General features: G+C 40.6%; 1 protein-coding gene across 3 annotated transcripts in view; it reads right to left on the bottom strand.

Moving 5' to 3' along the window:
- Positions 1 to 340: 340 nt before the first annotated feature.
- The window catches only part of mthfd1l (methylenetetrahydrofolate dehydrogenase (NADP+ dependent) 1 like), a 166963-nt gene continuing 143101 nt past the window's right edge, over positions 341 to 24202 (bottom strand). For all 3 annotated transcript variants that reach the window (XM_060916342.1, XM_060916343.1, XM_060916344.1), the window contains 2 exons: positions 1829 to 1960; positions 341 to 1735 (listed from right to left, as the gene is read on the bottom strand). In XM_060916342.1, the coding sequence (XP_060772325.1) occupies positions 1871 to 1960 (90 nt within the window). In that variant the 3' untranslated portion in view covers positions 341 to 1735; positions 1829 to 1870. The remainder of the gene's footprint in view (positions 1736 to 1828; positions 1961 to 24202) is intronic.

Below are 24202 nucleotides of genomic sequence, written 5' to 3'. Positions count from 1 at the left end.
CCCCCCACTGTAACCCTAGCTGTATAGGTGAGAGGCCAAGGGCTATCAAAACGGAGATCAGCGCCGCACCCATATGCCTCAAAGAGCTGGTTAGTACTGGGACAGGAGACTGCCTGGGAAGACCAGATCCTAGTATGGAAGGGACTTTGATTTGACTTGACTTTAAATTATTGGTGATCATGTAGCAGGCTTTACACTTTTCAGAAATACATTTTCTGTGAGGTTTCCAAAACACCAGCGCAACAAACATGTTCCGTGGAAACAATGCATCAACAATAATTAACACATTGGTGCCAAACTTCAGGCTTTAAACACAAACCGAAAAACCATCTCGAGCAAGTGATTGGAATAAATTTATTCCAAGACATACAAAAACACATCATGGCACAGACAGACGTAACGACAGTAATGTTAGAAGCTGGAGAGTGCACACCACAATTATAAATAAATAAATGTAAAGGCTGAATTTAAAAAGAAATAAAAGATGAAATGTAATGCATTACCAACCAAAACCAGTTTAAATTACATTCAGACAGGAACTCAAGGGTTTTTTTTTTTTCATCCCAAAAGCTGTAAAATCTGACCAACTTTTTTAACTGGATTTAAAACACAAAACCTATTCAAATAAAAACCTTTACTGATGTGCTTGCTGCTTGTGCCTATTAGCGTGCCTGCACGTTAGTATTCTAACTGTTAGCATGTTGGCCATAGTATGCTCCCATGTTAGCATGCTAACAGTAGCATGTTAACTGTTAGCGAGTTAACATTAGTATGTTAGCATGCTAACAGTCAGCATGTTAACATGCTAGCTGTGAGTATGTTAGCTGTTAGCCAATTAGCCTCAGCATGTTAACATACAATTAATATGTTATCCGTTAGCATGCTCGCCATTATCAGATAACCATGCTAGCTGTTAGCATATTAGCCTTAGCATGTTCACATGCTAATAGTTACCATGTTAGCATTAGAATGCTAGCTGTTAGCATGTTAACATGCTAATAGTTAACATTCTAGCCAGAACGTGTTAGCATGCTAACCTTATACTGTAGCTAGCTGTTAACATGTTTGTCATTAGCAGATTAGCAGCTGTTAGCATATGCCATTAGCATATTAACCTTCGCATGTTCGCATGCTAACAGTTAGCATGTTAGCACTAAGATGTTAACATTAGCTTGTTATCCATTACCATATTAGAATGCTAGCTGTTTACATGTTAGCCTCAGTGTGTTAGCATGATAGCTGTTCTGTTCCAGCTCAGCAAGCACACTTTGCATTTTCTCTGCGGAAATGCAGCCTAGTTTACTTTGAGGGTGAAATCTGAACTCGACACCAATTTAGATTCTAAACGTAAAGAACTGCAAACAAGATTGCATCGAGTTCTGTTTACCTGAAGCTCTTTCTTCAAACAAATACTTGTCAATAATGCGTTAGAAAAAGGATGAAAAATAAAATAAGGGTTAAAAAAAAGGGATAAACCTGGAAAAACAAACTGCACTGAAGTGTGAAATCTAAACATGAATTTAGTTTAAAGATAAAACAACCAGAGAGAGAGAGAGAGAGAGAGAGAGAGAGAGAGAGAGAAGAAACCAAACCAGAGTTTTTGCAATCTCTGTATAATGAAACTTGTAAATAATGCATTAAAAATCTATAGATGAAGATCAGATGAATCTGAAGGAGCTTTTGGTCTTCGTGTTTGCTCGCAGTTGCTCGAACCATCACCATCACCCTGAGACAGCTACATGAGGAGACACGGTGAGAGACACGGTCAGATTAAAATCAGCAAAACATTTAGAAATGATGTTTATAGTCTATTTCCTGCACATCTTACCTGTTGAGTGTGTGTGTGTGTGAGAGAGAGAGATGTGGACGATTAAAAGAGTCCTGATATCTCCTCGGTTACAGGATCAAGGTCGATGTCATAGAAACAGGGCCGTGTGGGAAGCCCTGGCATGGTGCTCATCTACAAGACACAAATCAGAACATCAGGAGAAGATTAGCGTAACAGATTTATTCCTCTCAAAGCGCATGAATTTATTTACTAAAGAACATCGTGTTGCTTTTATCCATTTATAGTTACATCTAAGGTTGGGGAACCAGTTCAGTCCTGTTCTTACTTGCATCACAGCAGTTATTAAGGGTCGTCAAAGATCACCACCCTCTCTTTTGTTCTCTCTTAAAGTTAATAAAAAAGAAAAAAAATCCACCCAGGGATGGGGGTGGGTGGGTTTTAGGGAGGGGTTATAGTGAGGGCAGTCGAAATGAGTCCAGCTGGAACTACAACACTGTTTACATTGACATTTATTTCATTAAAAAGTGACTTATATTTAAAAGATTTGTGCATGACGGGTTTTTTTTTTTTAACTGTTCTTTCAAACTTGTGCAAAGGTGAGTCAGCGTATACAGGGGTGCTTGAAAGTTTGTGAACCCTTTAGAATTTTCTATATTTCTGCATAAATATGACCTAAAACATCATCAGATTTTCACACAAGCCCTAAAAGTAGATAAAGAGAACCCAGTTAAACAAATGAGACAAAAATATTATACTTGATCATTTATTTATTGAGGAAAATGATCCAATATTACATATCTGTGAGTGGCAAAAGTATGCGAACCTCTAGGATTAGCAGTTAATTTGAAGGTGAAATTAGAGTCAGGTGTTTTCAATCAATGGGATGACAATCAGGTGTGAGTGGGCACCCTGTTTTATTTAAAGAACAGGGATCTATCAAAGTCTGATCTTCACAACACGTTTGTGGAAGTGCATCATGGCACGAACAAAGGAGGTTTCTGAGGACCTCAGAAAAAGCGTTGTTGATGCTCATCAGGCTGGAAAAGGTTACAAAACCATCTCTAAAGAGTTTGGACTCCACCAATCCACAGTCAGACAGATTGTGTACAAATGGAGGAAATTCAAGACCATTGTTACCCTCCCCAGGAGTGGTCGACCAACAAAGATCACTCTAAGAGCAAGGCGTGTAATAGTTGGCGAGATCACAAAGGACCCCAGGGTAACTTCTAAGCAACTGAAGGCCTCTCTCACATTGGCTAATGTTAATGTTCATGAGTCCACCATGAGGAGAACACTGAACAACAATGGTGTGTATGGCAGGATTGCAAGGAGAAAGCCACTGCTCTCCAAAAAGAACATTGCTGCTCGTCTGCAGTTTGCTAAAGATCACGTGGACAAGCCAGAAGGCTATTAGAAAAATGTTTTGTGGACGGATGAGACCAAAATAGAACTTTGGTTTAAATGAGAAGCGTTATGTTTGGAGAAAGGCAAACACTGCATTCCAGCATAAGAACCTTAACCCATCTGTGAAACATGGTGGTGGTAGTGTCATGGTTTGGGCCTGTTTTGCTGCATCTGGGCCAGGACGGCTTGCCATCATTGATGGAACAATGAATTCTGAATTATACCAGTGAATTCTAAAGGAAAATGTCAGGACATCTGTCCATGAACTGAATCTCAAGAGAAGGTGGGTCATGCAGCAAGACAACGACCCTAAGCACACAAGTCGTTCTACCAAAGAATTGGATAAAGAAGAATAAAGTGAATGTTTTGGAATGGCCAAGTCAAAGTCCTGACCTTAATCCAATGGAAATGTTGTGGAAGGACCTGAAGCGAGCAGTTCATGTGAGGAAACCCACCAACATCCCAGAGTTGAAGCTGTTCTGTACGGAGGAACGGGCTAAAATTCCTCCAAGCCGGTGTGCAGGACTGATCAACAGTTACCGCAAACGTTTAGTTGCAGTTATTGCTGCACAAGGGGGTCACACCAGATACTGAAAGCAAAGATTCACATACTTTTGCCACTCACAGATATGTAATATTGGATCATTTTCCTCAATAAATAAATGACCAAGTATAATATTTTTGTCACATTTGTTTAACTGGGTTCTCTTTATCTACTTTTAGGACTTGCGTGAAAATCTGATGATGTTTTAGGTCATATTTATGCAGAAATACAGAAAATTCTAAAGGGTTCACAAACTTTCAAGCACCACTGTACATGGTTTGCTGTCAATCAAATAAAAATCAATTGGCTCATTTTTTGCACACCGTTGTTCATTGTTTCCCCACTGTGCATGTTAGTTAAAAAAGGTCATGTGATAAATTGCTTATAGGCCGTAAGGTGAACCCCGAAAAGTCTTTCAGAAACAAGATTCCGCTCCGACGTCTCCGAACTACATAATATCCAATTCTTAAAAATGGACATATTATGAAATGATGTCATCAAAAAGTTCTCACCTTGTAATGCTGTCAATTTTTCGCACGAAGGCTTGAAAAAGCGAACTAATGTCATCGGCGCGGAATGATATTTTGGCACCGCGGAATAAGATTTCGCTACAGAACAGGTTCCACGGTTGCTGAAGTATCCCATAAACACCTGCGATGTAGCCCATTTCGTAAACAAGAGACCAACATGGCAGCCGCCACAGCCTCATCTAGCAGCAGTGGAGGAGAGGAAAGTTTGGAAATAACGGCAAAAAGGAGAAAACTTCTTGCACATAAGCAGTGCTATATGCATATAGCTTCTGTGAAGCACGGAGTGACCCAGGAATTTACCTTCAAACGGTGGAATACATACCGGGACAGTATCCGACAGTGGCTGCAGTTGAGCGGTGAGAACAGGAGACTAGCTGAAAACTACAAACACTGTTTAGATTTAGAGTTTGACAAGATACCCGAGGATGCTGCCTTCCACCCTGCATGTTACCGCAGGTTTACGGACAAACTTGCTATTGAACGAGCGGGAAAGCGTATGGTGCGCGAGAAAGAAGGGGGAGATGAAACTCAAGACGCCGCAAGACCCCCCGAAGCTGCCCCCCCCCGAAGCTGCCCCCTCAACATCGGGCAGCACTAAGAGTCTTAGATTCAGGTCAGCACTGCCTATGTCCAGCTCAGGTCCTGTCCTTCCTGCCCTGTGCATTATATGTAAAAAAAAAAACCCCTCAAATTCGTCTTAAAGGGAGGCAAACGACAAAGGGAAGCTCTTTCAAAAGCTGAGACCTTAACAGCAGGTAAGCAAACCCACACACACACACACAAAGGGTCACTATCACTGATCAACCCCCCATGCCCCCCCCCACACACAGGGTCACTATCACTGATGACTATCTACAGTGCTATCTCCCTCTGCAAGTGTGTTTGCATGCATGGATGTTATGTTTCAATGTTTGTATGCATGTAACATGTGTGCCTTTATGTGAATATGCTACTGGCAAACTTAAATTCCTATGTGGTAATAAGCATGTCTTTCTGTCTGGCAAGGCAAGTTGCAGACTGCTGCTGAGACTAAAGATGACCACAGTATTCTGGTACACATTAAGGACAAAGACTGTGTGGCTCTAGAGGTGCAGTACCACAAGAGCTGCTACTAGCAGTACACCAGATTTCTGAATGAGCCTGCTAGACAAGAGGACAAGTAAGCCATGTACTAACTTCTCATACATGACCATAGAATGCTACTTGCTACTGTTCAATGTGAAGATAATTAGTCACAGCACTGTGTGTGTGTGTCTCTCCCCCCCTTTCTCTGTCACTGACACCTAGGTCATTGCCTGGATGCTGACCCCTGCCTTTTTGCACCATGCCACAGGACTTTTTTATATATATTTTTTATTTTTGTGTATATATAAATTTGCATTTGTAATGTGTATAGATCACTTTTGTTGTTTACATTTTCTATTAAAGTTTGCAATTTGCCACATAGTTCTGTTGTATGATGACTCAGTCTTGCATCTTCTTTGTTGCCGCTGCTGCAGGTGCATAGTGCTGCCTAGTGCGTTTACCTACCTCTACTGTGCCGCTGCATAGGTAGTGAATACTTGAATCCCTGCCATTGTGCCTCTGAACTGAGCAATAGAACTGCAATATTATATATAGGTTGTATTATTGTGTATTATTATTATTATTATTATTATTATTATTATTGTTGTGTATTATTATTCCTATGGACTCTTCTCCTTCCTGCACAATTTCTTAAATCTTGATCTGAAATCACACGCATTGCCTATATATTATATATGCCATTTTATGGCTAATCCATGGTGTATACAGCCCACAATGACGAGTCAATACTCTATTCCATTACTGCCTGTGTAACATTGTAGGTCTGTTTTTCAAGCAAATTGTTTTATAGTTGATCAGTACTTTTATAGTTAATAACCTAAGAGAATGAATACATGAATGGTCCTAGTCATAGACCATTACACCATATTTTGTACTATAATAATGGTGATAATAAAAATTATTTTTATTCTAATAATAATATAAACACTTCAATATACCACATATATGCAGTATTGTCTTAGTGATGTATTTAAAGCACTATTTAGGACTTAGAAGACATTTCACCCACTTTGGAGGGTATTTTGGAGACTTTCTACTAATGTGACTGTAATTACGCAAGCTGTCAGCTGATCTGTGGTCAAAAATCGGCAACGCGATTGGTCCAGACCGGTCACGTGATGTCCCGACACGTCATTTTTAGAGGAAAATAGTTCGCCACGCGATCGCTCGGTGCGAGGAATTGACAGGATTATAAGGTGAGAACTTTTTTCGCCACACTTTCTAGTACTCATTCTTAATTTTAAAATAAATATTTCGTAGTTCGGAGACGTCGGAGCGAGATGAAACGAAAACGGGGTTCACCTTACGGCCTATTATTGACTGAGTCAGGCTTGTAGCACTCGAGTCTGACTCGTGCACCAATTTTAAGGACCCGTGACTTGACTTGAGCACTGATGACTCGGACTTGTAAATTAACTGCATTCGGACTCGTAAATTGGAGACGAGGACTCAGATTTTTTTCTTTAGTTTCTGTAACATGCCATAATGATTTCGCATAAGATATTTATATCTACATTAATTTTTAGACTAATTTTGTGTGAGTGTCACACCTGCGCACCTTGGTGCGTGCATCAGATAGACTCTCAGGCGCGCTCTGGACAGCACGCGCACCAAGTGGACTCTCACACGCCGTAAACGACTCGCACCTGCACAGGATTAAAGGGGAACTGCAGTCATTTTTAAACTTGCTTTATTTCTTAATTAACGTGTTATTCAATTGCGTTTTCGGTTTTAGTAACCTTATATCGTGACTCGTATTGGCAGCTAATTGCAATTAAATATTATACTTATCGGCATATTCGGTTTTTAGCCGTGTTGAATTTAGTTCGTTTGGTCCACGGCAGGCGTCGCTTATCCGCGCGATCTTCACGAGACTTGTGCGAGACTTCGAAACGTGAAGTGTCAGCCATTTTGAAAACCGTTTTCCAAACGAAGTATTGCACAAAAACGAGTTTAAATGACGATTACTGCCTACTTTTTTCAAACTTTCCTGATCGCTCTCAAAACAAACAAAACTTCCGGCTTGATTACATCAGCATTCGAAAGAGGGCGTGCGTGTCTTTTGACAACGTTGGCAGATGTTGGTCACTTTCCCTGTGTCCGAAATTGCTCCCTACTCACTATATAGTGAGGACGCCACTTTGTAGTGCTGTCCGAAACCTCAGTGAGGATTATTTACACCCAAAGTATCCCACAATGCATAACGGAAAGTAGTGTACAACGATGGTCACTAACCAAAGCAATATATCCCATCATGCATTGCAGTCGTGCTGAAAGAAATCAAATTAAAAGCCTCAAATGTGATTTAATAAAAGGTAGCAGCAAAGAAGAAAGAAAGGATTCAGCCTTGATTTAAAAGAACTGAAAGCTGCAGGGACTTTGTATTGATTAATGTGGGAAATGCGCTCAGTATAATATGGATTTATCACAAAAACACATGCGTGGGTTTATTATTTTGAAACCCAGCAGCCGACTGATCTGGCACGTTTTAATTGTGCGACAGTAATGACGTAAATACCAGCGCGACGGACTAGTGTCTGAAAGCGTTTTTTAATTTTATCAACGAGCTCACTATATAGTTGTCTATATAGTAATTCCCTATATAGGGAGTAGGCAGTAGTGAATGAGTGAGCGATTTCGGACACAGGGTTTGATTTCCGCTGTATGTTTTACTTCCGTCCTACGATGTCTCACACGGGTCTCAATGAATCTCGTTTACGGCCATTGCTTTGACATACGGACTGATATATTACAGAGCATATTTCAAAACACTCGTAACTTGCTACAGCAGTGACAAAATAGCGATCAAACATGCATTCCGATATTTAATAAAATGAGATAAATAGAATTTAGGATAAAAAAAATTGCCTTTAGTTCTCCTTTAAGGTGCAATCAGTGCGCCTATATTAAAAACTGTGAAAACACACTTACTTTGCGAAGTATTGAGTTGCATTGCTGACACATTACCGAGCCTTATTTCCTTCCTTGTTTGTTTTACTGTTTCTCATCTTTGATAGCCTGTTTGTGCCTCGCTCGACCTATCGCCTGTTTCACCATTTTACAATTTTGCCCGCCGTTCTGAATTGCTTACCTGTCTTCACTTGTATTAATAAACACTTACATCCATCTCCCAACCATCTCTGACAGAATACTTCACATTCCCTGATAAAGACAATGCACAGTCACCTGTTCATACGTCATGTTCAGGAACAAACTAACGTTAACGGTGCTAAAATGCCCAGAGAGACGCTGCTAGGATTGTCCGCTTTGCTTATACAGACTTCTCGTGCAGTGGGAAAAAAATGCACTGCTGTGTGTTCCATATGTAGAAGAACTATCGAGGAGACGACAGGGACAACCTCGAACTTCAATCGTCATTTGGCAAGACTCCACCCAGAAAAGGAAGCGACACGCTATGTTCATTGCTCTGTTGATAGTGGGCAGGGATGGTTGCTGAGTGATGAACTAGCTAGTGTTAACCCTCTCTCATGTTATTTGCGCTGTTGATAGTGGGCGGGGCTTGCTAAGCAATGATCAAGCTTTTTATCTGCAGCCTGTTAACTAAAACGGAGCAGTCGAGCAGGAACGTTAGTCCAACAGAGCAGCAGAGACACTTTCACATAAAGGCAGCAACAGCCACCGTCAAATGGTGCGGGTGGAGTCTTGTTCTCGGACTCGACTCGAAATTTTCTTCAATGACTTGGACTTGAACACTGGGGACTCGAGACTGGACTCAGACTTGAGATTTAGCGACTCGACTACAACGCTAGACTGAGTTAGGTTGGGTTGGATGGGAAAATATCTAGCTCTTGGTCATTGGCTCGGCATGACGTCAAGCCAAGTATTTTCCTGTCTGGCCCTCCTACTCAATCAATATATGCATATTATGATAGATGTTGCCTTGGATCTGTAAATGAAGGTGGCTTGGATTGAGCCGCACAACATTATTCCCGCCAATCAATAACGGGGGCAGGGCGTTCATGCCCATGTACAGGACAGAGGATGGGAGTGTCTTTGATGGTGTTCTTGCCTTGGTGATGAATGTGGCTATGAATTTGGAGGGGCGGAGCTTCTATAGGGAGGTGTGATGCGTATTCATTTGGCTGTTGGCTTATATTTTGGTAGTCAGTGATGTTGAATGCAATGTTAACTTGAGTACAATTGAGAGGGAGATGCTCCCCCCCCCAGTCCCAATCCCAATCAAACTCGCCGCTTCCTTGGATTTTTGTTTCTTTTTAGCACTACTACACACTCCTCCTCGTTAATTTGCCAAAAAGACAGCCACTTTGGCGTAATCCTCTAACACGATTATATAAAACCAAGGTCAAAACACCATAAATTAAAATCAACTGACTGGTTAAAATGTGCATCGTGGGTACAGAAGTGACTAATTCAATTTCTCTGAAATAAGGAGTAGAAGATTTTGCTGTGAGAACCGAACATTACGGGTCTACAACACGAGCCTCGTCCAGGAAAACGTACTCACTGACCAGCAGGGCTGTTAGTCAGACATGAAGGTCTACCAAACAGGATGGGTAAAGGTTATACGAGGTTCTTCATATTAACAGTGACGAGTTGGAGAAACACTTGCATGTGTGGAGGTCTGGGCAAATTCTGACGTCACTACGTTTCCTTGATCATCTCTCAACCAGACGTTCTAGCATTAGAACTCGGAAGCGTGACCGCAAGGAAATTTTGGTGAAAAATGTACACTCGATAATATATCGGCAAAAGTTTGTGGACACCTGATCATCACACCCAAACTGTTGCCATGAACTTTGAAACCCGCAATGTCTTTATATGCTGTGGGTTTAAGATTTCCTGAAACCTGTTCCAGCATGACAAGGCCCCTGTGCACAAAGCAAGCTCCATAAAGACATGATGTGCGAAGGTTGGCGTGGAACTGGAGCCTCTTCGCCTGACATCAGTGCCTCATCACACTAATGGCTCTTTTCCACTGCATGGTACCACTGTGACTTGACTCGACTCGACTTTTATGGTTTTCCGTTGGGCCAAAGTTGTAGATAGTACCTGGTACTCTGTAGTAATTTATTTATTTTTTTAAGCATCATCTCTGTAGAGTTTCCAAGCGAGCTCGGGTGATACCAAAACGTTATGTGAAAACACTGCGGACTACTGACTGGTCTGAGAGAATCGTATCGCTGCATCATCGTTGTTCAAGACGGGACTTCCATTTTTAAATAGTGCTATATTTATTTATTTTACCTCACACGCATGTTTAACCGCGAGCTGGGCTAGTAACTAGTTAGCGTGTCCGCCTCTCGACCGGGAGATCGGGAGTTCTACTCGTGGTCGGGTCGTACCAAAGACCATCATAAAAACGGTACCTACTGCCATCTGCAATACAGATGCGACTCTTGCGGTTACCAGAGGACCCGCCCCCCATTGTAACCCTAGCTGTATAGGCAAGAGGCTGAAGGCTATGGAAACGGAGATCGGTGCCGCACCCATACGCCTTAAAGAGCTGATTAGCTCCTGAGACGGGAGGCTGCCTGGGAAGACCAGATCCTGGCGTGGAAGGGACTTTGACATGTGCACGTTTGTACGAGTGCACATGAAACGGCGTTATATCAAGCCAAAGTTGGAACAATTCAAAAGACGGCGTAAAAAGCTGCGTCTGAATCGGAGCGAGCAGTTACAGCATAAAAAAAAAAAAAATTGAGCTGTATATACAAAAATGGTGCAGTTATGACGGTACAGGGCTTTCACGTTACAAACATGACGAATTATGGCAACTTTGGCTTACCATAATGCTGCGTCGTGTGTGCGAGTAGTAGTATTAATAATAATAATAATGATCTTGTTCCTGTGTGTGGCATGTTGACGATGTCAAGGCAGTTTCATGCAGTGTTGCTATGACGACCAGCTGATACCGAAAGCGAGTCGAGCCGGTACCATGCCACGAAACAGGGCTATAATGCTTATGTAGTTGAACGCACACAAATCTCCATGGCCACGCCCCAAAATCTAGCGGAAAGCCTTCTCAGAAGAGTGGAGCTCATGATAACAGCAAAGGGAGAACAAATCGGGAATGGGATCTTCAACCAGCACATACGCTCACTGGCGACTTTATTAGGAACACCCTACGTCCACCTGCTTCGGTTTTATGCAGTTCTCTAAATCAGCCGATCCCTTGATGCATCAAATCGTGCAGATACAAAACAAGAGCTTCAGTTAAATGTTCACGCACATCAAACGTCAGAATGGGGAAAATTGTGATCGCAAAGAAGTGTGACTTTCTTTCTTTCACTGTGGCCTGGGTGTTGGTTTGAGCCAGCTGGTTTGAGTATTTCAGAAACTGTCAGGAGTAACTCAAATCACTCTTTACAGCCGTGGTAAGCAGAAAAGCATCTCAGGAGAAAAGCAAGAGAGAGAGAAGAGCACATTGGGTTCCACTCCTGCAGCTAAGAACAGCGATCTTAGACTCAAGAGCAAGAGCGAGTGTGTCTGTGTGAGGGTCAGGGGTGCGGATACTTGTATACTTTTGTCATAAAGTGGTTTCTGAAAGTCAAGGTTTTAAAAGTACAGCTCATCTCATTATCTCTAGGTGCTTTATCCTGTTCTACAGGGTCGCAGGCAAGCTGGAGCCTATCCCAGCTGACTACAGGCGAAAGGCGGGGTACACCCTGGACAAGTCGCCAGGTCATCACAGGGCTGACACATAGACACAGACAACCATTCACACACCTTCACGCTCGCACCTACGGTCAATTTAGAGTCACCAGTTAACCTAACCTGCATGTCTTTGGACTGTGGGGGAAACCGGAGCACCCGGAGGAAACCCACGCGGACACGGGGAGAACATGCAAACTCCGCACAGAAAGGCCCTCGCCGGCCACGGGGCTCGAACCCGGACCTTCTTGCTGTGAGGCGACAGCGCTAACCACTACACCACCGTGCCGCCTAAAAGTACAGCTGTTTTTTTTTTTTTAAGGCCACTACACAAAAATATGACAAACGTGCAGATGTAAAACAAGTCAATCTAATCCACCTAATCCGATGCACTGATCTGTCACAGGAATGTTATCTTTGCAAAGCTGGAAAATCAAAGCCATTAAGTGATTAGATATTGCTATTAGGCTATTAGGACGACCCAAAGTCTTCAGTGCTGCGGCGTTTCTCTTCCCAACTGAGATCCCTCTTTTATTCCCCGTCATGACATTTAGGCTACATTTACATTAGACCGTATCTGTCTCGTTTTCTTCGCGGATGCACTGTCCGTTTACATTAAACCCCCTGGAAAAGCCAGGAAACGGGAATCCGCCAGCGTCCACGTATTCAATCCAGATCGTGTCAGCTCCGGTGCTGTGTAAACATTGAGAATACGCGGATACGCTGTGCTGAGCTCTAGCTGGCGTCTCATTGGACAACGTCACTGTGACATCCACCTTCCTGATTCGCTGGCGTTGGTCATGTGAGGCGACTGCTGAAAAACGGCGCGGACTTCCGCCTTGTATCACCTTTCATTAAAGAGTATAAAAGTATGAAAATACTGCAAATCACACACGGACTGGCCATCGGGAGTAGCGGGAGTTTTCCCGGTGGTTCAGTGTGGGCCGGCGGAGAAAAAAAAAAACAGTTGCGCGCTGGCCTTTAATATGATAAGCAATGTTAACAGTTTCTTTAAGAAACTGTTAACATTGCTTATCATATTAAAGGCCAGCGCGCAACTGTTTTTTTTTTTTTTTTTCTCCGCCGGCCCACACTGAACCACCGGCCCACCGGGAAAACTCCCGCTGGCCAGTCCATGTGTGCTGCAAATACTGATGCAAATACTGCCCATTGTGTAGTTATGATTGTCTTTAGGCTTGCCATCCTTCCACTTGCAAGTAGTAAGTGATATGCGCTGGGATCACACACACACAGCAGCTCAGTCCCGAATCGTGGCTTGTGCACTTCACTTGCGCGCTGTGTGAGCTGCGCAGGGCCGGAGTGCGCACCCTCCAGAGGGCACTCGCTGTTCAGGGCGGAGTGATTTGGAGCGCAGGATGCCTGCGGAGCCAAGCGTATCCGTGTATTAGGCTTGCCATCCTTCTACTTGCAAGTGGTGAGCCTTGTGCATGCCCTAAATGCACTGGGATCATGTTACGCGCCGTCTGAAATGCACTGGGATCATGTTACGTGCCGTCTAAAGTCATGTGATTAGCGTATCCGCGTATTGGCGTTGCTGTGTGCACGGCTAATGGTTTTAGTGTAAACGCGAATCGTTTTAAGAACGTTAATCTGATGATCCGCTGATTCGACGTAATGTAAACGTAGCCTTAGTTTGCGTCTCGGCAGTAACAGAAACTGAGAACAGAATTATCTTCAAAGGCTTATCTGGCATTCCTAATGACATAGTGGAGACCGTTTACAGGCTTATTAGTGTAAACGAGCTCAGAGAAGGGGCAGGGTGAATGACCAATTTCCTGGCAGGACATACAGTGCCTCCACCATTTGTCCAGAACATCCAGAGTTTAAAAAAAAAAAAAAATTCAGGCAGTACATTGATGTATGATCAAATGGACTTGGACACAGAAAGAAATCCGTTTTGTATTTGGACGTCACTGAAGGTATCCGGTAATTTAGCACAAGTTCTAAAGTCTCTTAGCACAATTCTGGATTATGGTCACAATAATCGAAAAAAAAAAAAAAACCCACCAAAAAACACTCATCTTGATATAGGAAGATTATGATCGCTTAGGGACTGGAAGCCGGAATTTCTGCTGCTGTGCGTGTTAAAGGAGAACTGAAGGCAAATTTTCTATTATCAAAATTTTTATCATCAAAATATTGGAATGCATGTTTGATCGCTATTTTGTCGCTGCTATAGCAAGTTATGAGTGTCTGAAATATGCTCTGTAATATATCAGTCCATATGTCAAAGCAACGGGCGTAAACGAGATTCGTCAAGACCTGTGCGAGACATCGTAGGACGGAAGTAAAACGTACAGTGGAAATCAAAGTGACCGACATCTGTCTACGTTGTCAAAAGACGCTCGCCCTCTTTCAAACGCTGACGTAATCGAGCTGGAAGTTTTGTTTGTTTTGATAGCGATCAGGAAAGTTTGAAAAAAGTAGGCAGTAATCATCATTTAAACTCGTTTTTGTGCAATACTTCGTTTGGAAAACAATTTTCAAAATGGCGGCACTGACACCTGACTGACACGTCACGTTTCGAAGTCTCGCACAAGTCTCGTGAAGATCGCGCGGATAAGCGACGCCTGCCATGGACCAAACGAACTAAATTCAACATGGCTAAAAACCGAATAGGCCGATAAGTATAATATTTAATTGCAATTAGTTGCCAATACGAGTCACGATATAAGGTTACTAAAACCGAAAACGTCATTGAATAACATGTTAATTAAGAAATAAAGCAAGTTTAAAAATGACTTCAGTTCTCCTTTAAAGATCAGTTGTTCCCTGAAACGCGGACTGAAAATCCGATTCTTTGGTATCTTTGGATATTTGTAGTTCAGCCGTAACAAACCTTGAATTGTGGCACCTTCATCGATAACTTCAGCCACTTCTGATCATATCACAAATTCAACTGACTGTCAATAATAATAATAATAATAATGCGTTTGTCGAATTAATTAACCGGGAGATTACATTTCTTGCCCTGCTTGACGTGTTTTGCCGACTACAATAAGAGCGGAATCTATTCCTAAAAACTTCCTCAGATTATTAAAAGTCCATTTGATATAACGTATTACTGTTTTCATATGTATTTGACGAGTAAAGCTGCAAAGTCTTTAACCGGAAAAAGAACAATTTCAAAGAAACTTCCACTAAAGTATCGTAGAACGAATGGCAATTAAATAAAAGTGCAATATAAACGTTCAGGAATGGGGGCGTCGTGGCTCAGGTGGATAAGGCGCCATACCATAAATTCGGGGACCCGGGTTCAATTCCGGCCCGAGGTCATTTCCCGATCCCTCCCCGTCTCTCTCTCCCGCTCATTTCCTGTCTCTACACTGTCCTATCCAATAAAGGTGAAAAAAGCCCCCCCCCCAAAAATCTAAAAAAAAAAAAAAGTTCAGGAATGACAAATTCCTGAACACCCGGAGGAAACCCACGCGGACACGGGGAGAACATGCAAACTCCGCACAGAAAGGCCCTCGCCGGCCACGGGGCTCGAACCCGGACCTTCTTGCTGTGAGGCGACAGCGCTAACCACTACACCACCGTGCCGCCTAGATATAAATATCTTATGCCAAATTATTATGGCATGTTACAAAAATTAACGAGTCGGGGAGGAGATATGATAGTGACATGCGGACTGTCTTAAAAATCTCGAGTCAAGAATTAAGACCACTGCAGATAGTATACTAGATACTAGAATGAGACTATTTTCATTTTGTTAATAAACAAGAATTTCTGCAAAATTAATATATCAATTGTTTATAATACGGCAATTGCGAAGCGAGAAGAAAATTTCGCTTGACTTTTCGTTCTTTATCAAATTAGCAAATTGCATATAATAAATATGATGTAATTTAAGCTTAGCATTTTAATAAAATCAAAACAAACCTGGAAGTTGGCTGTAGCGGTGTACTGGGTCAGGGGACGTGCTGTGTTAAATAATTTGGAGGGAGGATTGGTGACTAACATACGGGCTACATCAAACATGGCAGTTTCAAGATGGCGGAGTCGAGAAATACAGTCGCTCGTTTTCGATCGGAATCTCCGCAACTTTCATTAAAAAAAAAAAAAAATCCATCAAACATCTTTAAACATGATCAGTAAGCATTCATAATAAAGATTAAGTGTTCTTGGATCTTGTGCTAAAGAACTTAGGAGTTGTACTAAGTGACTTTACAACGTGTGCTAAAAGACTTTTGTGCTCAATAACCGTAAACCTCACTGAACAGAACGATGCTTCACCATTTCACTTCCACAGTGATGAATTTGAGCCGGTAATCAGTTCTAAGAACGCTTGTGCTCAGCAACGACATCGTGCCATCGTGAGGAGTTACACTGAACCATGGCATTCTCACCAGTGTGAAAAACATGAACGTTCTGAATTCTTACACTGCACGTACTGAATTACAATTTTACATTTCACACGAAAACAAATGTCAAACTAACAAGCAGCCATGCTGAGATTCACTGTACGGGAGAGTAACGCTGACACGCCAGAAACAGAAAAATGGATCAGTATCACGTTATAAGGTGGAAAGCTTTGTGTTTCAAGAAGCTATTTTCAGATTTGAACGAGTTATTTCTGCATTATAACGAGCTGTTTTCATGTTCTAACAAGATGTTGGCATGTTAGCACGACATACAAACTTATTATACGATAAAGTGAAAGTTTAACAAGCTACATTCACGTTTCAACAAGTTATTTCTCACATTAAAACGAGCTATTTTCACTTTATAACAAGTTCACGTTGCAACAAGCTAATTTCTTACATTTTAACAAGCTACTTTGACGTAATAATGAGCTATTTGTTAAGTACAGTGGGGCAAAAAAGTATTTAGTCAGTCACCAATTGTGCAAGTTCTCCCACTTAAAAAGATGAGAGAGGCCTGTAATTTTCATCATAGGTACACTTCAACTATGAGAGACAGAATGAGAAAAAAAAAAATCCAGAAAATCACATTGTCTGATTTTTAAAGAATTTATTTGCAAATTATGGTGGAAAATAAGTATTTGGTCAATAACAAAAGTTCTTCTCAATACTTTGTTATATATCCTTTGTTGGCAATGACAGAGGTCAAACGTTTTCTGTAAGTCTTCACAAGGTTTTCACACACTGTTGCTGGTATTTTGGCCCATTCCTCCATGCAGATCTCCTCTAGAGCAGTGATGTTTTGGGGCTGTCGCTGGGCAACACGGACTTTCAACTCCCTCCAAAGATTTTCTATGGGGTTGAGATCTGGAGACTGGCTAGGCCACTCCAGGACCTTGAAATGCTTCTTACGAAGCCACTCCTTCGTTGCCCGGGCGGTGTGTTTGGGATCATTGTCATGCTGAAAGACCCAGCCACGTTTCATCTTCAATGCCCTTGCTGATGGAAGGAGGTTTTCACTCAAAATCTCACGATACATGGCCCCATTCATTCTTTCCTTTACACGGATCAGTCGTCCTGGTCCCTTTGCAGAAAAACAGCCCCAAAGCATGATGTTTCCACCCCCATGCTTCACAGTAGGTATGGTGTTCTTTGGATGCAACTCAGCATTCTTTCTCCTCCAAACACGACAAGTTGAGTTTTTACCAAAAAGTTCTATTTTGGTTTCATCTGACCACATGACATTCTCCCAATCCTCTTCTGGATCATCCAAATGCTCTCTAGCAAACTTCAGACGGGCCTGGACATGTACTGGCTTAAGCAGGGGGACACGTCTGGCACTGCAGGATTTGAGTCCCTGGCGGTGTAGTGTGTTACTGATGGTAGCCTTTGTTACTTTGGTCCCAGCTCTCTGCAGGTCATTCACTAGGTCCCCCATGTGGTTCTGGGATTTTTGCTCACCGTTCTTGTGATCATTTTGACCCCACGGGGTGAGATCTTGCGTGGAGCCCCAGATCGAGGGAGATTATCAGTGGTCTTGTATGTCTTCCATTTTCTAATATTTGCTCCCACAGTTGATTTCTTCACACCAAGCTGCTTACCTATTGCAGATTCAGTCTTCCCAGCCTGGTGCAGGTCTACAATTTTGTTTCTGGTGTCCTTTGACAGCTCTTTGGTCTTGGCCATAGTGGAGTTTGGAGTGTGACTGTTTGAGGTTGTGGACAGGTGTCTTTTATACTGATAACGAGTTCAAACAGGTGCCATTAATACAGGTAACGAGTGGAGGACAGAGGAGCCTCTTAAAGAAGTTGTTACAGGTCTGTGAGAGCCAGAAATCTTGCTTGTTTGTAGGTGACCAAATACTTATTTTACCGAGGAATTTACCAATTAATTCATTAAAAATCCTACAATGTGATTTCCTGGATTTTTCCCCCCATTCTGTCTCTCATAGTTGAAGTGTACCTATGATGAAAATTACAGGCCTCTCTCATCTTTTTAAGTGGGACAACTTGCACAATTGGTGGCTGACTAAATCCTTTTTTGCCCCACTGTAATAATAAGCTATTTTCACATTTGAATGAACCATTTTCATGTTATATCATGAACTTAATTTTTCATAACAAGCTAATTTCACGTCATAAGCTATTTCTCACGTTAAAACGAGCCGTTTTCACGTAGTAACGAACCATTTCTTATGTTATAATGAGTGATTTTCATGTTTTAACGAGACATTTCCACAAGTTCAGTTCATGTCATAAGGTATTTCTTCCATTTCTCACATTATATCAAGTTACGTTCATGTTATAACAAGCTAACTTTACATTTTACTTTCACGTTTCAACAAGCGAATTTTCACATTATAGCAAGCTGTTTTCATGTTTTACAAGCTACTTACTTTCACATTTCAGTAATTTCTCACATTAAAATGAGCTATTTCCACTTTATAACAAGTTCACGTTGTAACAAGCTAAATTCTTACATTTTCACAAGCTATTTCTTACGTTAAAACAAGCTATTTTTACGTTTAAACGAGCGGTTTTCATGTTATAAAAAGTCAAGTTCACATTACAACAAGCTAATTTGACATTTTAATGAGCTGTTTTGCATGTTATAATATATTTCATGTTATTACGACATACAAACTCATCACGCTATAATGTGAGAAGTTTAACAAGCTACTTTCATGTTTTAGCAAGCTAATTTTCACATTATAGCAAGCTGCTTTCATGTTTTACAAGCTACTTACTTTCACGTTTCACTAAGTTATTTCCCACATGAAAACAAACCATTTCTTACATTTTAACAAGCCATTTTCACATTTTAACGTACCATTTTCATGTTATAACATGAACTTAACTTTTTATAACATGAAAATGGCTTGTTAACAGGTGAAAATAGCTCATTATAACATAAGAAATAGCTCATTATTACGTGAAAATAGCTTGTTAAAATGTAAGAAATTAGCTTGTTACAACATGAACTTGTTATGAAGTGAAAATAGCTGGTTTTAACGTGAGAAACAGCTCATGACATGAAATTAGCTTGTTATAGCATGAACTTAACTTTTTATAATAAGCTAATTTCAGGTCATAACCTATTGCATGTTAAAACAAGTCATTTTCACGCAATAACGAGCCATTTCTTACGTTATAATGAGCCATTTCCATGTTATAAAAAGTTAAGTTCATGTCATTAGCTAGTATTTCTTAAATTTCTCACATGATATCAAGTTCATGTTATAACAAGCTAATTTTATGTGTTACTTTCACGTTTCAACAAGCGAATTTTCACATTATAGCAAGCTATTTTCATGTTTTACAAGCTACTTACTTTCATGTTTCAGTAAGTAATTTCTCACATTAAAATGAGCTATTTTCACTTTAACAAGTTCACGTTGTGACAAGCTAATTTCTTACATTTTAACAAGCTACTTCACATGTTAAAACAAGCTATTTTCACATTTTAATGAAGCATTTTCATGTTAGAACATGAATTTAACTTTTCATCGCAAGCTAATTTCATGTCATAAGCTATTTCTCACGTTAAAACGAGCCATTTTCACATTTTAACAAACCATTTTCATGTAATAATGAGCCATTTCTTATGTTATAATGAGCGATTTTCATGTTTTAATAAGACATTTCCACAAGTTCACTTCATGTCATAAGCCATTTCTTACATTTTTCATATCAAGTTAAGTTCTTGTTGTAACAAGCTAATTTTACGTTTTACTTTCACTTTTCAACAAGCGAATTTTCACATTATAGCAAGCTGTTTTCACGTTTCAACAGGTTATTTCTCACGTTAAAACCAGCTACATTCACTTTATAACAAGTTCACGTTGTAACAAGCTAAATTCTTACATTTTAACAAGCTACTTTCACATTTTAATGAACCATTGTAATGTTATAACATGAACTTAGCTTTTTATAGCAAGCTAATTTCATGTCATAAGCTATTTCTCACATTAAAACGAGCCATTTTCACATTTTAACAAGCCATTTCTAATGTTATAATGAGCGATTTTCATATTTCAACTAGATATTTTCATGTTATTGACTTCGAAGACAAGTTTATCCAGTGTTCTTTGTTGGGAGATGAAAGCATCTTATTAGATGATTCGTTCAAACTCTACCAGCAAACCTACGATGTTAGCAGAAGATATACCTGTAAACAGCTCCAAACTTCCACTATGCAACATCATCGCATATGTCACTTCCACAGGAGGCCTGTCTGGTACAACCCCGATTCCAAAAAAGTTGGGACAAAGTACAAATTGTAAATAAAAACGGAATGCAATGATGTGGAAGTTTCAAAATTCCATATTTTATTCAGAATAGAACATAGATGACATATCAAATGTTTAAACTGAGAAAATGTATCATTTAAAGAGAAAAATTAGGTGATTTTAAATTTCATGACAACAACACATCTCAAAAAAGTTGGGACAAGGCCATGTTTCCCACTGTGAGACATCCCCTTTTCTCTTTACAACAGTCTGTAAACGTCTGGGGACTGAGGAGACAAGTTGCTCAAGTTTAGGGATAGGAATGTTAACCCATTCTTGTCTAATGTAGGATTCTAGTTGCTCAACTGTCTTAGGTCTTTTTTGTCGTATCTTCCGTTTTATGATGCGCCAAATGTTTTCTGTGGGTGAAAGATCTGGACTGCAGGCTGGCCAGTTCAGTACCCAGACCCTTCTTCTACACAGCCATGATGCTGTAATTGATGCAGTATGTGGTTTGGCATTGTCATGTTGGAAAATGCAAGGTCTTCCCTGAAAGAGACGTCGTCTGGACGGGAGCATATGTTGCTTTAGAACCTGGATATACCTTTCAGCATTGATGGTGTCTTTCCAGATGTGTAAGCTGCCCATGCCACACGCACTAATGCAACCCCATACCATCAGAGATGCAGGCTTCTGAACTGAACGCTGATAACAACTTGGGTTGTCCTTCTCCTCTTTATGACATGGCGTCCCTGATTTCCATAAAGAACTTCAAATTTTGATTCGTCTGACCACAGAACAGTTTTCCACTTTGCCACAGTCCATTTTAAATGACCCTTGGCCCAGAGAAGACGTCTGCGCTTCTGGATCGTGTTTAGATACGGCTTCTTCTTTGAACTATAGAGTTTTAGCTGGCAACGGCGGATGACACGGTGAATTGTGTTCACAGATAATGTTCTCTGTAAATATTCCTGAGCCCGTTTTGTGATTTCCAATACAGAAGCATGCCTGTATGTGATGCAGTGCTGTCTAAGGGCCCGAAGATCATGGGCACCCAGTATGGTTTTCCGGCCTTGACCCTTACGCACAGAGATTCTTCCAGATTCTCTGAATCTTTTGATGATATTATGCACTGTAGATGATATGTTCAAACTCTTTGCAATTTTACACTGTCAAACTCCTTTCTGATATTGCTCCACTATTTGTCGGCGCAGAATTAGGGGGATTGGTGATCCTCTTCCCATCTTTACTTCTGAGAGCCGCTGCCACTCCAAGATGCTCTTTTTATACCCAGTCATGTTAATGACCTATTGCCAATTGACCTAATGAGTTGCAATTTGGTCCTCCAGCTGTTCCTTTTTTGTACCTTTAACTTTTCCAGCCTCTTATTGCCCCTGTCCCAACTTTTTTGAGATGTGTTGCTGTCATGAAATTTCAAATGAGCCAATATTTGGCATGAAATTTCAAAATGTCTCACTTTCGACATTTGATATGTTGTCTATGTTCTATTGTGAATACAATATCAGTTTCTGAGATTTGTAAATTATTGCATTCCATTTTTATTTACAATTTGTACTTTGTCCCAACTTTTTTGGAATCGGGGTTGTACTTCAATAAAAATGTATCTATCTTTCTCGAACACTATTTGGTCTCTGAAAATGAATGTTTGACTGTTGAAATCTACGAATACTTTTACTTAACGTAAGTTTAAGAGTAAATCCTCTAGAAGATCCCTTTAACTCCGTTCCTTGTAAAATTTAGTAATAGTGAGCATTTTACTCCTCAACCTGTGTGGATCGTTTTTACGACTCTTCATGAAGACGTGAAAGAGCGAGACACACACAATCAAGAACCACAGCAGATCCTCACTGGGGACGTTTATACACTTCCCGAACGCGCCTGATTTCTCTGTAGAGCTCAAACACAAAACCCCGTGCGCTGGGAAATCATTTACAGCGTTCGGCGTTCAGGAGCTCAGTGTGTCGAGTCGGAGACAATAAATGTGAAACAAAAAGTAAAAAATATTAAACAATGGTGGAACTGTTCGTACACTTTGAGCTCGATCTCTGACCTGGAAAAACGTAAACACACGGAAAAGCGCTTTTATTGCCCGAGACAATGTGCCATTGTGTGGATACGTAAATGAGATGATGCTAAAATAATAAATCATTTGGCACTTGAGTGTGACGAGAAATACACGATGGAGGAGACCTGTGCTACAAAATGGATCTAGAACTCAAACTGCAGATTCATTTTCAACCCTTTAAAAAATAAATAAATAAAATATTATATGTCTCAGAAACTGCTCTCTCATTTGGGACATTATGATAAAAAAAAATTTCTAATTTTACTATTTTTTTTGCATTTCCCTAACACTCAATGTTTCTTTTGTCATGTTTAATAAGAATAAAGATAACATCTTGCTTTATCTGGCCTCCACTGTGGAATGTTTTTTGATTACAATTCAAATGCTTTTGTAAAATTGATTTCCATATAAAATAACTCCATCATGAAGAATTAAAACCCCTCCTTCACAGATGAGTGAAAATATTGAATAAATTTCCTCTTTTTGATTGCTTGGGTTAAAAATGCCAAGTTATGATGACTGAATTGATTATTCACTTAAATATGAATAATATGTTACATTTTGGGTATTTGATTTGGCGAAACAGGACACAATGGAAAAATCAAGAACACACCGGAAAGATGAGAATAACGGCGCTGGTAAAAGAGCAGCGACTGTACCGGCTGAAGGTCGCGCGGGTCTCTGCTGCGGCGCGCGAGCAACGGGACATCACTACCGCACCGGACGGAGCGCGAGGCGGGGGCGGGGCAAAATGACTGGCCGTCGATTCTATCAAAAGTTTGATCTAAATTGACCATGGTTGCAAAATATTGGCCAAAAATACGCAAACACTACGAAATATGAAAGTAAGATGAAAAAGAAACATTCTATTGCCTTATACTGCAAGACTAAAACAAAATAAAACTGTCAAAACTCACCTTTTCAGTGATAACGTCCGAACAGATCACTCGCGTAACAGAGAGACCGCAAATGGAAGCACGATCAACTTCTAACTGTTGGAGTGGAAAATTCCATTCTAAACATGCAAATTGTTAATGCGTGTCCTTCCCCGCACACAAATAACACGCTACGGTAAAAAATAGACCACGACTCATTTTATAGCTCAGAAATTCATACAAGACCAGCTACCATCGTAACATATTCTGTAAGAAACATATTCTATACCTAACTTTCAGCTTTCGGTTTAAAAAACAAAATCGCAGATTTATAACTAAATCTTTATATGGCGTAGTGATTTTAAGTTACTACTTTTGGTGAGGTCGTGACCTTGACCCTGAGGCTTTCTGTTTAGATCAAAACACACGATCGTATTGGTTTTGGGTTTGCGGAAAACGGAGTTACGACGGTGATGAAATATTTTGTGTGATGTTTTATTCCGGTTATGATTATTCTGTGAGCGCACCAATCCTTAGGTGGATAAAGTTACAACTTAAAATACAATCAGTGATAACTGTAGACTTTTCAGTGGACTACAACCTTTTTAAGGGAATGCGATGTAGTCGACGGTTTATCATGTT

The sequence above is a fragment of the Neoarius graeffei genome, chromosome 3 (assembly GCF_027579695.1).
Source record: "Neoarius graeffei isolate fNeoGra1 chromosome 3, fNeoGra1.pri, whole genome shotgun sequence".
NCBI classification, from domain to species: Eukaryota; Metazoa; Chordata; class Actinopteri; order Siluriformes; family Ariidae; genus Neoarius; species Neoarius graeffei.
This window is presented reverse-complemented; position numbering and strand designations above follow the sequence as displayed.